The sequence below is a fragment of the Geotrypetes seraphini genome, chromosome 12 (assembly GCF_902459505.1).
Source record: "Geotrypetes seraphini chromosome 12, aGeoSer1.1, whole genome shotgun sequence".
NCBI classification, from domain to species: Eukaryota; Metazoa; Chordata; class Amphibia; order Gymnophiona; family Dermophiidae; genus Geotrypetes; species Geotrypetes seraphini.
The window spans coordinates 29,223,587-29,241,909 of NC_047095.1; the positions used below are offsets into that span (position 1 = coordinate 29,223,587).

The window sequence follows — 18,323 nt, forward strand, 5'->3', positions numbered from 1 at the left end:
CCTCTCACAAAGAATTATAAAGCTGATCCAAGAGAGGAATAAGTAGCCCACAAAATCTTTTATAAAACAGAGCAGTATAGCCTGGTGATTTACCAGGTCTCATTGCCGCTATTGAAGCATTAACCTCATCCACTATTATATCTTTATCTAACTGTTCCATTGCCTCAGCTGATATCCATGGCAAATTAAGTTTTCCTAAATATTGTTAGATCTCATCAGTGGCTAGAGTCTCTGGAGTATACAGGTCTGCATAAAATTCCCTAAACTGAACCTGGATATCATCATCCTCCATTAACATCATTTCAGCCTTATCTTTTATAGATATGATATTAGATCTAGTTTGCCGAATCTTTAACTAATGGGCTAGTAATTTACCTACTCTATTCCCTGATTCAATAAATTTTTGCTTCAGGCAATCTAACGTAAACTTAATCTCTGCATCCCATATGATACCCAACTCATTCTGAATCTCCTGAATTTACCTCTTAATATCTGCTCTCCCTTGACCCTTCTTATGTATATGGCCATTCAGTTAGTTGGGATGGTTCCTGGACCAGAAATATCTAAGAAAAAGAACCATTTTAATTGAATTATTAATTTATAGAGCGTGTACAGTTGGGCAGAATAGATGGACCTTTCGGGTCTTTATCTGCCATCATTTATTATGTTACTATGTTTATGCTGCTCCATCTTTTCCATAAGTTGTCTTAAATCCCTCTCTTTCTTTATCTTCTGGCTTTCTGATATTATACTATGGCTATTAATTCCCCCTTCACAACTGCCTTGAAGCTTTCCCAAACTGTTGGTGCCATATTCCTCAGTATCATTGTGGAATAGAAAATCCTGAATCACCCCTTCTACTCTTCTGAGAATTTCTGGATCTCTGAGTAAGCTATCGTTCAGTCACCAACACCAAGTCCACCCACAATGGGGCATGATCTGACCAGATTATAGCCTCAATTTCTGCTTTTGAATCTTCCCACTCCCAGTGCACACACACATAGTCTATCTTCGAGCAGGACTCATGCACAGAGGAATAGAAGGTATAATCCTTTTCCCCTTTATGTTATGCCCAACTATCCACTAGGTCGGGGGTAGGCAATTCCGGTCCTCGAGAGCCAGAGCCAGGCCAGGTTTTCAGGATCTCCACCATGAATATGTATGAGATGGATTTGCATGCACTGCCTCCTTGAGATGCAAATCTATCTCATGCATATTTATTTTGGATATCCTGAAAACCTGACCTGGCTCCGGCTCTCGAGGACTGGAATTGCCTACCCCTGCACTAGGTTAAGTACATCCAAAATTTATGCAATTTCATCCTATCTAGTTTTAAACGTTCTGCTTTTCCTCCCAATGCATCCCACCTCAAATCTAGAGTCAAATTGAAATCTCCTGCTACTAGAAGGATACCCTCTTTTAAAGATAATATTCTCTCTTACAAGTTCTCAAAGAATTCCCCTTATTGGGTGTTTGGTGCATAGATGTTAACCAGTGTCACTTGTATTCCATTTATAAACCCTTTCCAAATAAGCCAACAGCTCCCAGCATCCCACTACTCCCCTTCCATTTTAACTTCAAGACTTTTATCAAATAAAATACCTACCCCTGCTTTCTTCTTTTCACATTAATTGGACTCCCAGATGCTAATGGGATAATCTTTGTGGCAAATTAACTTCTCTGCCGTTTTCATTAAATAGGTTTATTGTATGAAAAATATAGCCCCTCATAATCTCTTAAATTCTTTAAGCAATAACTGCCTCTTTCTAGGAATAATTAACCCTTTCATATTAAGACTACATTATCGTAACCAGTGTTCATGTAATCCCATCCTGAAATAAGCATTATACCTCCCCCAAGCTCCCCTTCCAAAACCCTATGTACCCCCTCCCCCCATAACATAACACACCTCCCCCCATACTCACCATATCACCTCACCTCTTCATCCTTCTCATTCACACACATATCCCTGCAATCCCACATTCTTGTTTAAGCCCCAGTCATACGCAACATATAGGAAATCATCAAACTTATAGTCTCCTCCTATAGTGACTACAGACATTAAGAAATAATGAGCAGATAAATCATACTGATTTTTCAAGTCCTCTTTTGCCCTAGGACTTCCAAACTCTCTGCTGCCATGGGCAATCTACATTCTCCATTTCGGGTGGGTATGGACCTTCTGGTCACTGCTTGCCAGTTTTTGTATGGTTCTAGCTGCTACTTCCTCTGGATTTGGTATTTCCATTCCTTCCTTTTTTTCAGAAGCAGCCTTAGCTCTTTCATAGACGTCACCTTCTTATGTGTCCCATTCACACTCACCTTCAGTCCAAACAGGAATAACCACTTATATTTCAGGGAGTTCTGTCTCAGGACCATGAGTGTCTTACAAAATTCTCTCTGACGTTGCAGGGTGAGAGAAGATAGGTCTTGGAACACTTCCACGTTGTGGGTTTGCCAGACAATAATGGCCTTTTTTCAGTTTGTTTGTTTTTTAAATTCTCTCTGTGTAGTAATGAAAACAGACCACTATGGGCCTCTTTTACAAAGCCACGCTAGCGGCTGCCACACAGCAACAGCCGCTGTGGTAACAGCCCCAAAGCCCATAGAGATTTAAAGGGCTTTGGGGCCGTTACCACAGTGGCCCACATTAAACAGCTTCGTAAAAGAGGCCCTATGTCTCTAGGTAAATCACCTCTCTTTGACCCCAACGTTCTATGGGCCCTGTCCACTTTGGCCACTACCTCAGGGGGTCTTATCAGGTGGTGCATCCATTAGAAGTAGTTGTCAGTATATATCTTGAACTACTACTACAGAATCCTTGTATTCCTCATTATCCGGAATTCCTTGAATGTGAATATTCTGTAGCCATGATCTGTTTTCAAAATCCTCTATGCAGGTCAACAAGTCCATCTGATTCTGCTGTAATGTGGTTAGAGATGTATTCATATTAGTCACAAATTCTTCTTGTTCCCCGGTTCTTTTTTCTGCCTCTTCCACCCGGTGAACCAGCTCTGCAACCACTCTTTATTTCAAGCACTGCATCTTTTTTTTTTTTTTTTTTTTTTACTATTTATAATTTTCAATTACAATTCACAAAGAACAGTAAAGAATGAATTTACAATTATAGACTCTCCCTGCAAAAAATGAGTTCAAATACAAATACTTCCATCTAGCCCACATTACGAGAGGACTGGGCCGCTCCTTTTGCCTTCAGCGGCACTTGTTGCAGGGACATGCGAGCAGCGGCACTTACACGCTGCACGTGTCTGACCCACAAGCCTTCCCTCTGACGTCAGCTCTGACATCGGAGAGAAGGCTTGCGGGTAAGCCATGTGCAGTGTGAAAGAGCTGCTGGCGCATCCCTGCAACAAGTGCCGTTGAAGGCAGGCAGGAACAGCTCACCTGGAAAGAGATAATTGGGATCCCCCCACTGACATGGAAGGCTTCCCTCCAATGTCAGCTCTGACATCAGAGGGAAGCCTTTTGGGTTAGCTTTGGTGGAAGGGGGCAGGCAGGAAGGAGAGCATGGGGTCCCTGGTGGCAGCAGCGGCTTCGGTGGAGGGGGGCGGTTGGGCAGGCAATAAGGAGGGCATGGGATCCTTGGCGGCAGCCTTTAAAAAGGAAGGGGGCGGGAGACCGGTGCAGTGCCACGTATCCCCAACAAGCGGCTCACATACCCCTAAGGGTACTCGTACCACGTGTTGAGAAACACTGCTCTACACTGTATAATTTCATGTCAGTGGCTACATATTCACAAACTGTACTGTTAGAGGTTATTATTTCTCCTGCTTTAAGGAATGTTTTCAGTAGAGCACTTTTTTTCTTTTTTTTATTTTAACAGTCACATACAAATTAAATCAACAGTCAGAACATGTACAAAACTTGTTCAAAACTAAAGATAAGAAAGTCATCCGCGGGGTTTCTGCACAGAGACTAAATAACTCAACAAGACAATTCAAAAACCATCTCCCCCCCCAACAATCCCACCCTATATCCCCCCCCACCCACTCTTCCCAGCATTCCAGTGTCGAAATGCCAAAAAATTCAACAGGGAGTAGAGCACTTGTTAAAATGAGGTTTGATTCAGCAAATCTGTCAGCCATCCCTGTCTGCCATATTTCTTGTTTCTCAGTGTCATATCTGTTCAGCCTGCATCCTGCACACAGTACACTATGCAACATGCAGGCTGCACATTCACAACTGCACAAATGTTATTAGAAAGGGAATGATTTAATTGAATGTCAGTAAAAAAAAAAAAAATACAACTCTTTCCAACCTGGCTTTGCATCTTACCTTTTCATATGACTCACGTTTTCTTTTCTGGTAATTCTGTGCTTCCCATGACATAGGAATTAGTATCTTCACATCTCTGAAATAAAATCTTCTCTTTGTGGCATTGAACAAGTAAAAGGAAGCCTCTGTTACCATGTCCTGACAAAAAATGAAAGTGACAAGTCTGACTGCAACTAGAATATTGCATCAACTGTAACTTTGATGAAAAAAAAATCAAATGTGTCAATATTCAAAAAAGCATATCTGAGAAACAGTGCCTGCTATCTGGTTAAGTTCTGCTGATTGAGATATTCAGTAGCACTAATCAAAGCGGCTCTGAATATCCTTACAATCTGTTTCTGCTCTATGCATATAGTGCAAGGGTGGAACATTGGTGGTCCAGGAACTTATCAAGATAATAGCAATGTTCAATCTGGTATCAAGATATCTTAGAGCAGTGGTCTTAAACTCATGGCCCAGGGACCACATGGGGCCCACCAGGTACTATTTTGAGACCCTCAGTATGTTTATCATAATCACAAAAGTAAAATAAAACAGTTTCTTGATCATATGTCTCTTTAGCTATAAATTACAATATTATTATTATGACTTAGCCAAAAATAAAGATTTATAAACTATAAAGAGTTTTACCTCATTCAAAATTTTTATTTCTTTAATAAGACATTAACTATTTTTTTCTGAGGCCCTCCAAGTACCTACAAATCCAAAATGTGGCCCTAGAAAGGGTTTGAGTTTGAGACCACTGTCTTAGAGCAGATTGAAGGTTGGCCTGAGTTATCCAGAAAAGGTATCTGGATAGCAGACTGAATATTGCCACAATCCAGAAATGTTCCATCACTGGCTGTCTTATCTGTATATTCAGTGCCAGCCACTATTTAGATACTGGTGCTGTAAGAACATAAGAATTCTAGGTTGGCTTTGGTGGAGGGGGATGGGCAGGAAGAAGGGCATGGGATCCCTGGTGGCGGCAGGAATTGTTTAGTAATTATAGTTTGTTCAGTATGGGGCTCATAATCAAAAGAGAAATACATCCAAATACCGGCCTAAGTTGGCACTTGGACAAACATTTCTCAAATACGTCCAAGTGCCGATACTAAAAACGGGTTTTGGACGTATTTTTAAACGATCTAGGCCTTCATAGTGCCGCTGAACGACCAAAGCTAAACAGAGCATTTCGGGAGGAGTGTCAAGCGCAGGAGTTGGGTGGGACGTGGGCCGGCTTAGACTTAGTCATACAGCATGTATAACCGAAAGTTATACAGCCCACGATCAACAGAACTTGGACGTTGTGACTTAGACCATGTAAAACATGGTCTAAGTCACAAAAACCCACCTAAGCTCACCAGATAAGCACTGAAAACACATAATACAGACCCCCCACACACTACCCCAGTGATCACCGCCCCCCCCATATAAATATTAATCACATCTTTAAAATTCAGCCTCCAGACCATCATCACCTGGCAGCCTGGCATAGGAAAGCCTACTTCTCCAGCATAGAGGCAGTTTAAGTCATCTTGGGGGTGGGTTAGGGACCCATAGAGAGGAGGACCCATGCCCATAAGCCCCTGTAATCATTGCATTGATACTTAAACATATGCACTGCCCTACACACCCCCAAAACCCTTTTTTACTGGCATATAAGTGGCTCCTGCAGCCATAAGGGCTATTGGGGTGGTAGATAAGTGGGTCTAGGGGATTCTGTAGGTGGTTTGGGGGGCTCACCTTAACCTACAAGGGAGCTGTAGGGAGGAGAAGACATGGTACCCTTTTTGTGAAGTTCACAGCAGTGCCCTGTAAGGTATCCCACTATTTAGGTGGCATGTCTGGGTGTGCAGTCCATCACTTTGCAGACCCCTCCCACGCCCAACAGGGCTTGTTCTAGGCATTTTGGACTTGGACGGAAAGTTGGATGAAAATGTGGTATAAATATGGACGATTTAGCGGCTTGGACGATCAGATCGGCAGGACGTATAATTAGACGATTTTCGAAACAAAAAAAAAGTTGGACGTATTTTTCGAAAATGTGTCTTAAGCTTTTTTTTATTTTGGACAACTTGCGAGATGGACGTAAACGGACTTAGACATCCCTTTTGATTATGCCCCTCTATATGTTTAGTAATGTTTGGATATGCATGTAAAATAAGTTTGAATGTGTATGAAGATGGGAGGCTAATCTTCTTTCTGTCTTCCAGGTCACTGGATGTTAAATGTAGTTGGAACATGTTCAGTTATAGTCATTTTTTAAAAATCTCCTGACGAAGCCACGGGCGAAACGGGCCCCGCTGAGATCACAATTGTGAAGTTTCATTGCTGTTTAAAGCTAAGTTCCACACTTATGTTTACAGAACATTTATAATGGTTACAATATTTATTGTTTTAACACAATAAGATTTTGCATTAAGGTTGGAGGTGGTGATTGACCGGTGATTGATAAATTAATCCCCCAAATGGATCAGCTTAGGCTGCCCTATAGTGAGTTAGGGAATGAATTTCTGAGGTCTCACCACAAATGAGTTTTATATTTTGAATGAAAGCTTAGCCTTACCACTCTTTTCAGTACTAATTAATTAATTATTTATGATCTTTGGTAATAGTTATTTCACCCAACATTTTTGTTGTAGAACATAAGAATTGCCATACTGGGGCAGACTGAAGGTCCATCAAGCCCAAGTAGCAAAACAGATTCTTATCCTAGTAATAAGCAATGGATTTCCCTAAGCCATCTCAATAATGACCTATGGACGTCTCTTTTAGGAAATTATCCAAAATTTTTTAAAACCCCACTAAGCTAACTGATTTCACCACATTCTCTGGCAACAAATTCCAGAATTTAATTACACGTTGTGTGAAGAAATATTTTCTCCGGTTTGTTTTAAATCTACTACTTAGTAGATTCATTGCTTGTCCCCTAGTCCTGGTATTTTTAGAAAGAGTGAACAAGTGATTCACATCTACTTTAAAAATAAAAAAAATAAAAATACTGACCAGATCAGCAGAATATTGAGCCAAAATATTTTCTTGTAATTAGCCATGTTATTTCTGCAGTCAGTTTCAGTTTCAACACAAGTGAATATTTACATTGGAGTGGCCAAAAGGTTAGAGTAATGAAGCTAGAAATCAGATCAAGATTCAAATTGTACATCTGCCTTTGATGGGCCTTGAACCCTTAGGCAAATCACTAGGGACCCTCCCCCCCAACTCGTTTGCAATGTTTAATTTAGACAGGTTTCAGGCAGTTTAACATGCATGTTATGGTATGCCTAATGCACAAAAGGTTTCGGTGCTGCGACAGAAGCAGCAACCAAAAATTCTATGCAAAAGAGCTTCTTTAGTAACAAAATGTGTTATAAATGAGGCCATTAGTGATTCCCTCAATGCTCAGAGAAATGGTGTACATAAACCCCTGACCCTAACAACTAAAATCTACTGACAGCTCCGAGCAGGCATTAGGGTGAGTGTGTAGAGGAGAGTCCCGTGGGAGTAAAGGGAGAAATGGGGACAGCTGATCTTTGCTAATTAATCAGTTCCTGATGCTTCACCTATTAGCCTCAGGTATGTTTGTCCAAATGAAGAACCATTATCTGTTCTTTTCAATCTTTCCCTAAGCACAGGAAGGGTCCCCTTGGACTGGAAAACCGCCAACGTAATCCCACTCCACAAAAAGGGCTGCAGGACAGAGACAGCAAACTACAGACCAGTGAGTCTCACGTCTATAGTGTGTAAACTCATGGAAACACTGATCAAACAGAATCTTGACACAATCCTAGACGAAGAAAAACTGCGTGATCCACACCAAAACGGGTTCACCCAGGGTAGATCCTGCCAATCTAATCTGATTAGCTTTTTTGACTGGGTTACTAGACAACTGGACGCCGGAGAGTCACTGGACGTGGTATATTTGGACTTCAGTAAAGCATTTGATAGCGTCCCTCATCGAAGATTACTGAACAAGCTGAAATCGATAGGATTAGGAGACACTCTAACTACATGGGTTGGGGATTGGCTGAGCGGTGGACTTCAGAAGGTGGTGGTGAACGATACCCCATCTGAAGCATCGGACGTGATCAGTGGAGTGCCGCAGGGCTCGGTCCTGGGCTCGATTCTATTTAACTTATTCATAAGAGATATGACGCAAGGACTTAGAGGAAGGGTATCATTGTTCGCCGACGACGCCAAACTTTGCAACATAGTAGGTAAAAGCTTATTACCTGATAATATGACACACGACCTACTGTTGCTGGAACAATGGTCAACTACTTGGCAGCTAGGCTTCAATGCTAAAAAATGCAAGATAATGCACCTGGGTAAGAGAAACCCGCGTAGAACTTATGTACTAAATGGTGAGACCTTGGTTAGGACCACGGCGGAACGCGACCTAGGGGTGATCATTAGTGAGGACATGAAGGTTGCCAATCAAGTGGAGAAGGCTTCCTCCAGGGCAAGACAAATGATGGGGTGTATCCGCAGAGGTTTCGTCAGCAGGAGACCTGAAGTTATGATGCCGTTGTACAGAGCCATGGTGAGGCCTCACTTGGAGTACTGTGTTTAGCTTTGGAGATCACACTACCGAAAGGACGTGCTGAGGATCAAGTCGGTTCAGCGAACGGCCACCAGGATGGTCTTGGGGCTCGAGGATCTCACGTATGAAGAAAGATTAAAAAAATTGCGGCTGTACTCACTTGAGGAAAGAAGAGAACGGGGAGATATGATTGAAACATATAAGTACATCACGGGACGCATCGAGTCAGAAGATGATATCTTCTGGCTCATGGGACCCTTGACCACCAGAGGGCATCTGCTGAAAATCAGGGGAGGGAAGTTTCATGGCGACTCCAGGAAGTACTTCTTCACCGAAAGAGTAGTGGATCATTGGAATAGACTCCCACTCCAGGTGATAAAGGCCAGCAGCGTGACGGATTTTAAGAGAAAATGGGATACTCATGTGGGATCTTTAAGGGAGTAAATTCAGGGGAGGGGATACTTGGAATGGGCAGACTTGGTGGGCTATAGCGCTTTTTTCTGCTGCTTTTTTCTATGTTTCTGTTCTCCTCAAGCATCCCCACTATTGTCTGCCCAGAGTTTCTTGATTGGGCATGCATAAATAGCCTTCAATCCATAACCCCCCTGCCCTCCAACCCAGCCAGATTAACCGCTCCCCTTTACTGTATCCATGACATCCTGTTTGTCTGTTTAGATTGTAAATTCTTTCGAGCAGGGATTATGGCCTAGATTCATTAGGGGCACGGATTGGATCTGATCCATGTCTGGGGGGCTGATTCACCAATCGCCCTCATGCAAATGAGGGCGATCGGAATCACGCTCCCAACTGACTGAATCGGATCGCTGAACAGTGATCCTTGAGCATGCGCAGACCTTTTTTTTTTTAACTTTTTGGTTTTACTTTTCTTCACGAGCTCGAAGTGCGGGGAATGGCAGGAGAGTTTAGGCAGTGAGAAGCGATTTGGGGCAGGAGAGGGGAGCAGGGCGGCGAGACGAGAGTCGGGGCAGGAGAGTAGAGCAGGGGGCCAGAGGAGAGTTGAGGCAGGAGAGCAGAGCAGGGCGGCCAGAAGAGAGTCATGGCAGAAGAACAGAGCAGGGCGGCCTGAGGAGAGTCGGGGCAGCAGAGCAGACAGGAGAATCCAGGCCGAGAGAGCAAGATGCAGTCGGAAAGCAGTTAGCGACTGGTCCCCAGCAGTCGCTTCTTTTGCTGATCGGTCAGCTCAGTTGGTTTTCAAGATTTGTTTTATGAATCGCTGCCTGCCTACATTTTAATGCCGATCCCCCTCATTTGCAGGCGCAGATCAGACGGATTGGAGGATGATTGGGACAGAGGTTAGTGAATCGGGCCGGAGGAAAATCAGATCCAAAGGGGTCGCAAACCGATCGGTACACGATCGGTTTGCTTAGTGAATCTAGACCTATGTTATTTGTTGCTCTGTACAGCGCTGCATACCTCTGGTAGTGCTATGGAAATAATTAATAGTAGTAGTAGTATGTCTCCCAGCACAGTTCTTGTGGGCATGCTCCAGGCACTTTCCTTTAATTTCCAGTGCTCAAACCAATGTGCATATCATTTGCATGTTATTATTGTTCAGCATTGTGTGGTAATTTTCTTTTGGTGTTCGGGATGGTGATTTCAGGTGATGTCCCCTATAGCGATGACGTTCTGAGCATCTGGGCTTATCTCCATTGTCTCAGGTACCCATTTGAGGTGTAAGCTGTCTGAAGAAGTTGTAAGTTGTTGCAAAGTACATCATAAAAGGTGAAATAACTTTTATGAATTGCTGCCTGCTCAGAATATAAAATAATCACAAGTTCTCTGATTCAGGTCTAATTACGTTCTTCTTCTCATATCCTGCTTGTTTAGTGGCAGCCCTGAAATAATCCTGTGGTTTTTACACTGTGGGTGGTAACAAGGTGAACTATGTTAATACTTAGGGCCTTAATTATAAAGAACTTCTCTTCAAAAAAGGGTTTCACATGCTTGTCCAGGAAGCTGTGAAATGCTGTAATAGGAACATGTGGTGGCATTATATTTTCTAAGTTTGTACTTTTTTCAGTGCAGTGTGAAAATGCAATTGAAATTTTTTTTTTTTTCAAAAGTTCACTCCTGCTCTCCCTCCCCCAATCCAATTCAATCCTTGGTCTTATATACCGATTCATTCCTACAATAGGGCTCTACTCGGTTTATAGAAATAAATGATAGGGCATGGAAAAAAATATTAAGTTACAAGCATCGTCATTTATAATCACTAATTTAAAATTAAAAAGTCAGTTAGGAATTTCTGAAATAGATACGTTTTTAAAGCTTTCCTAAAAGTTAATAGGGAGGGGAGAAGTCTAACTTCTGCAGGAAGTTCATTCCAAATTTTTGCAAAAGATCAGCATATCTTGCCTAAAGCTTTAATTCCTTTAACAGAAGGAAAGGTAAGTTTGTATTTATGAATTCCCCTGGAATGTAGTAGCTGTCTGGAGTTGAACAAGAGAGCAATCAATAGGGGGGGGAAAAAAATCTTACTTGCCCCTTAAAAAAACAGATGATCTTGTCAAAATGCATCTCATCCCCATAATTGCTCCCCAAGTGTTGCTGCTTTGAAAATTACAGCAAATGAGATTACTTTTTCTTTAGATGTGGGGAAAAAACCCCTCTGAGAAATAAACTTTGCAAATCATTTTCTGTTCTCTTACCTTGATGTTTGTGATGAGAGTTTTGTTTTCTGGCACGAGAGGGTTAATAGCAATAACTATATTCTCAAATCCATTATCCTTCAATTGCACTTTTGACTGCAATGCATGTAGATGGAGGGTAACTATGAAGAAAGAACTCCAACGCATTATTCCAGACAGCTCTCTACAGATGATCTCTGTAAGAAAATGGTTCCAATGCCTCAGGATTGTTGCTGAGCTGTATAAATTGAAGGAAGGTAGGTGTCTCCTCTACAGTATTGCAACCGGTTTGGGAACTATCCCATGCCAGCTCTAACTCTCCAATAGAGATCTGGGGAGGTTCTTACCATTTATGTCTCTTCCCAAAAAGGGCCACATTCTGACTATCATATCTGTGTAATATGCATATTAATAATAGCTAGATTATGTAATGTGCACATGAATGGTGTGTTCGTCTGTCCTAGATCCTCTTTCCTGGATGCTAGGGCAAAGGTATAGTGCTATATTTCACGTGAAGACTGAAAATAATGATGCTTAGCTAATAAAAATGGCTACTCTTTAAAACTGCATTATAGAAGTTACTATTGCTTTAAAGACTAATAATCTAATCTGACTGCATGGTCACAGTATGTAGCTGATATATTTGACATCAAATATAACATTTAATTAAAGGCTGAGCAGGAGACATATTGTCCTTATGAGAGTAACAAGGCAAAATATGTATGTCTCCCAACTGATAGATTTAGTCTAGTATGAATTTTGATATGCCTGTTATTTTAATAATTGGTACATTGCATTATCAAACAGCTAGCACCTTCTTACCTGAATATTTTGTTTTTACCTGACCTTAAAGAGGGCTTGGAGTTTGCTTTTGATTTTTTTTTCTCCCCCTTGAGCTCACTTCTAAATAACAGCACCATGATCTCCCTTCAACTAAGGCTCAAAAAGTTGGGAGAGTGAGGAAGAGCAAACACGTGACAAGCCCAGAGCTTCAGCTGCACTGACTAACAGAGGCTAAAGCCCTAAGGGAAATCTTTGTGACAAATTAGATGCTATCATTTCTTTTAAGCTTTCAAATATGAGTAAAACCTACTCAAAAGCATAGATGATTCTAAATGCATTATTAAAAAAGAAAGAAAGTAAAGGTAAATAAAAACATTTCTAACCTGAAGCACCCTTGTAATGGAGGTCCTAGGTATAGAGCACATTTGAGGTATCAGAAGACTGACAACGCTGTATAAAATACAGCAGAAGCAATGTTTGTCTTCCCACAAATGGGCAGTTCAATGGAAACTGATGTCATTTCCAACCTAAAAGAAAGCTTTTAAAGACAAGTTAGGGCATGCGCTCTATAATAAAGCTATAGAAGCTCAAAACCTCATTATAGTATTACTGCAATAGGGAAAGGTTTGTATGCACCTTATTGTGGCAACGATCACATTTATATACACAATATATAAGACTTGAGAATCTCTATCAAATGTATTATAACTAAAGGCCCTGGTTGTTTTTTTTTTTTTGTAACAGCTTATTGTACTGCAACCATTAGAAAATTCTGTGATACACTTGTATAAATTTCATGGTTTAATATCATAAAATGTTTTCATTTAAAACAAAATATATGAATATTTTATGACACCTAGTTTATCTTTTGGTACAGAAATGTGCATGTAGTTATGATCTTTGTAGTGGGTATTTGTTTTCCACCTAGTCCCTAGATCACATTCAGCCAGTCTGGTTAGGATATCCAGAATGAATACGTATACACAAGATAGATCTGAACTACTTCCATTCTATACAAATCCATCTAATACATACTTATTCTTGGATATCCTGAAAACCAGGTTAGTAGGTTGCATCCCAAGGACTGGGTTTGAACCAGCTAACCAATGCAAGATGATTTTAAAAGTACTCAATGTCAGCCATCAGATCTCAGCCAATAGGCAGCTGATATAGTTGCTATTAATGGCCAGAATAGATTTTTTAATCACAAGAGCACCTCCTTGATATGTACATGTGAAATTTTTAAAAATGTTTCCATACATAATTCAAACAATCTCATAAAACTTTTAATCCAAAGATCTCTTCAATTGGCACCAAAGATCTCGTCAATTGGTTCTTGTCAAAAATTCATATTAGAAAGAGTCCTTTCAATGAACGTGACAGTTATATTATTATATCATCATTATCATATTTCTTCCATGATTACATTGGAATTTCCATTATTATTTTTTGGGGGCCTCATTTTTAACATAGTTAGCATAGTTCTTTATTTCTGCTCAGTTTGCTGTGAGTGAATAAAGCTATTGAAGACATCATCGGCATGAAAGCATGTTGCTGGGAACATCAAAATGCTGTGGCACTATCATGATTGAAGTAACATATAAGAAAGGAGTCCAGACACTTCATGTAAGCAATGAAGTAATTAGTATATAGAGGATTGAGCACCGTCTTTCAGCCCCTGAGGCAGATTTTCAATGCAACTTGGCGCAGCATTGGTCATTGGGGACCATGAGAAATGACTTCATAGGATAAGTTGTTTCAAATATTTTAATGAAGAAAGTTTTTCTTACATCAGTATTGATTACATAAGCTGCTACAGTCTTGGTGCTAGAAGATTGTGAAAAATTGCTTGAGTACTGGGGAAGGCTTAAATGACTGGGAGGGTGTAGATGGACTGGAGTAGGTTTTGACAGAGATTTCGGCAGTTGGAACCCAAGCACAGTACCGGGTAGAGCTTTGGATTCTTGCCCAGAAATAGCTAAGAAGAAAAAATTTAAATTGAATCAGGTTGGGCAGACTGGATGGACCATTTGGGTCTTTATCTGCCATCATCTATTATGTTGCTATGTATATGGGAAAGAGGAACCTGAACTATAGCTACATGATGCTAATTTCTACATTAGGAGTCACCACCCAGGAAAAGGATCTAGGTGTCATTGTTGATGATATGTTGAAACTCTCTCCTCAGTGTGCAGCGGCGGCTCAGAAAGCAAATAGAAGGAATAATCAGGAAAGGAATGAAAAACAAAAATGCCTTTGTATCACTGCATGGTGTGACCATATCTCGAATACTGGGTCACAGCATCTCAAAAAAGGTATTGCAGAATTAGAAAAGGTACAGAGAAGGGCAACAAAAATGATACAGGGGATGGGATAACTTCCCTATGAGAAAGGCTTAAGCAGCTAGGGCTCTTCAGCTTGGAGAAGATACAGCTCAAGAGTTATAATAGAAGTCTATAAAATACTGAGTGGAATGGAACTGGCAGATATGAATCTTTCCATAAAATACTAGGACTAGGGAGCATGCAATGAAGCTACTAAGTCGTAAATTTTTAAAACAGACAAAAAACTTATTCACTCATAGGAGCTGCAGTATTTGTTTTCTTGGGAGTTCTTGGCAGTAATTGGCAAGCAGATTTCCCCTCCATTTTCAATGGAATGCTTAGTGCCCAGTTGACTTTAGAGAGCTTTCTGCAGCCAGAGACAACTGCAGTTCTGGGTCTGGTATTGGTGCTTCTGTGCCATTGACTGAGATAAACATAAATTTGTTTAGACCATAGCAGCACAGTCCTCCACTCCAGCTTCGAGGCCTACTGACAGTGAAGGGTCTTGTAGTGACCCTGACTAAGGAAGACTCATTGCTGGAGAAGTCTTTCAGAGGTGCCTCAACAGCAGTGGTCTCAAACCCGAGGCCCGGGGGCCACATGCGGCCCGCCAGGTCCTATTTTGAGGCCCTCGGTATGTTTATCATAATCATAAAAGTAAAATAAAACAGTTTCTTGATCATATAATGACAATATTATTATTAAGACTTAGCCAAAAGGAAAAATTTATAAACTATAAAGAGTTTTACCTCATGCAAAATTGTTATTTCTTTAATAAGACATTAACTATTTTTTCTGAGGCCCTCCAAGTACCTACAAATCCAAAATGTGGCCCTTTTGATTTGAGTTTGAGACCACTGCTCAACAGGAGTGAAAGCTGTTTTGTCAACAGTTCCTCTGTTTGAGCCTGATAGCCCTGGATCATTAAGACTCCTTAGAAACCCTGTTAAGAAACCATATAAAAGTCTACAGATAGACCTCCTTGATGAGGTTGCATAGTCCTTTGTGATAACTCTGGAAATGCTGTGGACTGCCATCATTTCATTTGTTGGGGCAGATTAATCAGCTCCTGGGTGCTATAGCTAAACTTGGAAGCTAGTGTTTGATGCACGATCAACATTGTGGAGAACAGGCAATCAGAGTAGACAATCAAGATTTAATCTCTAGTTTATTGACATTCCTATGATTCATTCAATTAAACCCAAGTCCACAATTATGAAAGATTTTGTTGGGGGGAGGGGGGTGCTACACTAGAGAACTCGATGGAGGCTTGAGCTGTGAACTCCCGCCATCACCAGCCTTTACAAAACATTAACGTTACAACTGATGTACTCTGTCTGACTTATACTACCTTCTAAATATGCCTCCTTCAAAGTTGGGAAAAACTGAGGCAGCATTTGTGGCAAACTCCAGTGCTAAACAACTAAAAGCGGATCCCCCGTCTCCTTCTAAATCTGACATGGACTGATCAGAATGAAACAACATGGTCAAAATTGCTGAGTAGTTGTGTCAGATCTCCACCATGCTATCTGAGAGTAAGGACAACATGAAGACTATAAAATCTGAGATTATGACTATTACTACCAAATTAACTGATCCAAATCTCGGAATCGAGACACTGGAGTGCAAATCAGATGCCAAAAGGGTATCCAAAGTGACCAGATAACCACTACAGAGCCAACATAAAGACCCACACACACTCCCCCAGTGATCACTGCCCCACTCACACTGCCATAAATATCAGAATAAAAATGTACATACCTGTCTCTGGAACATCAGCACCTGCTATAGGAAAGCCTAGAAGAGCTGCATAGAGGTGTCTTAAGTAGCCGGGGCGGGGGTGGGGGTAGTGAACCATAGAAAGGAGGACCCAGGCCCATAAGCCACTCTAACCACTACATTCATGGTAGAATATGTGAGCCCACCAAATCCCTACTGTACTGCCATATAGGTGCCACCTGCAGCCATAAGGGCTATTGGGGTTGTAGACAGATGGGTATAGTGGGTTTTGGGAGGCTCACCATATCCTATAAGGGAGTTCTGGCGAGATGTTTATCTGGCACCCTTTTTGTGAAGTTCACAGCAGTGACCTGTAAGGTGCCCCACTGCTCTGTTGCCATGTCTGGGTGGCCAGTCCATCACAATGTTGGCCCCTCCCATGTCCAAATAGTCTTGTTCTGGGTGTTTGGTAATTTTTGATAAAAAATGTATAAAGATAGATGTACTGGCGGTCTGGACGATCAATGGCCTGGAAGTCCAGATAGACGATTTTTGGAAAAAAAAATTCTAGATGATTTTTTCAAGAATGGACATTTAACCACTGCCGACTTTGGGCGTCTAGTGTCATATGTCCAAATCGGACTTAGACATTTCTTTTGATTACGCCCCTCTACATTAGCAGTGGTAATTAAGTCTGTTCGGTGTCATTGGAAAAAAAAATCTTCACTTTCCTTACATTCTTGATAGAATTTGTTGACTACTATTTCATAATATGAACATCATATTGCTGATTTTTTTCATACTGTTATAACTAACTGGTTGATTATTCAATCTTTTTCTAAAGGGTATGCCTCTATTTTCTTCTAACACTAGCTATTATTTTGTCTAGAGATTACGTTTGTATTGTTTTATACCATTTCTATTGCAGGACATGCCCTTGTTTTGTACTTTTTCTCAGTAAAAATCATTGAACATGACAAAAGAGATATTTTATAGAGACACTGGGGATCCTTCAGACGTACAGTGATCTGTGTTCTGGCCCTGGCAGCCTTGCACTAGTTTAAGATGGTTAAAGTATTTCTTCCCTCCCAGGGACTTTATGCTGCAGTCAGTGTGTAAGCAATGCATTGTATGTGTAATGTAGTTTCTTATATAATGCAACCACTCCTGCTTACCTGTATAAGCTTTGTCCAGTGGTCTTTCTCCTAAAACCCCTACCCCTTTCCTCTCATCTAAGCTTGGGTCTTTTGTCTCACTGCAGTTCTTCCTGCTCATCTCTACAACCGTTGCTCCGATGGGTCTGCAAAGGTATGACCCCTGTTTTCTGTTGCCAAGCTCTGTCCCTATTGGTCTCTTCTCTCCCCTGCTTTCTGGGTACTCCCTGAGAATCTTTTGTCCGCAACCCCAGTCACACTCATGCCTCCATCTTGAGCATGTGGCTCTATCCCCAGCTAAGCTAGCCAACTACTGCCCGACCTCCATATCTACATTTTCTTCTCCAGCTGCAACATATAGATTCACCAATTATGAGTGCATCTACCTTATTTACTCAATAAAATACATTTCAGAAAATTATAAGGACAGCCTGTATGGGGGTTGGTGTGCTAAGGTTTAGCTCTCTGTTGAATATACTGCATGCCTGCTGCGAGAATCCTCGACTGAAGAAGGATGTACAGGTACTTGTCGATTTATGACCGTAATTGGTTCTGACTGACAGGTCGTAAGCTGATCGGGATGTTAAGTCGGCCTATGTTAGACTAAGATACGAATACTATATTAGACTGGGTAATGATATTGTAATCATCTTAAAGTAATATTTTATCAACATTTTCTTACTTTCTAAGTCAAGCACAGCACAATCCCTTTGTGGTGAACATTTGTTGAGGCACCTCCTCCTCTTTATATTATTACTGCTGTGAAGCGAGACTTGGGAGTGCAGAAGACTGGGGCTGCTAACAGCTGGTGGGGGAAATTGTAGTAAACGTGTCGTAAAGTTGAACAGTCGTAACTTAATTAGGTCATAAGTCAACG

At 41.1% G+C, this 18,323-nt stretch overlaps 1 protein-coding gene across 2 annotated transcripts in view; it reads right to left on the reverse strand.

Moving 5' to 3' along the window:
- Positions 1-11,668, reverse strand: part of LOC117346367 (calcium-activated chloride channel regulator 2-like) — a 56,194-nt gene extending 44,526 nt beyond the window's left edge. For both annotated transcript variants that reach the window (XM_033915802.1, XM_033915801.1), the window contains exons 1-2: positions 11,488-11,668; positions 4,297-4,434 (exon numbers count right to left, since the gene is read on the reverse strand). In XM_033915802.1, coding sequence (XP_033771693.1) covers positions 4,297-4,434; positions 11,488-11,634 — 285 coding nt within the window. In that variant the 5' untranslated portion in view covers positions 11,635-11,668. The remainder of the gene's footprint in view (positions 1-4,296; positions 4,435-11,487) is intronic.
- Positions 11,669-18,323: the final 6,655 nt, after the last annotated feature.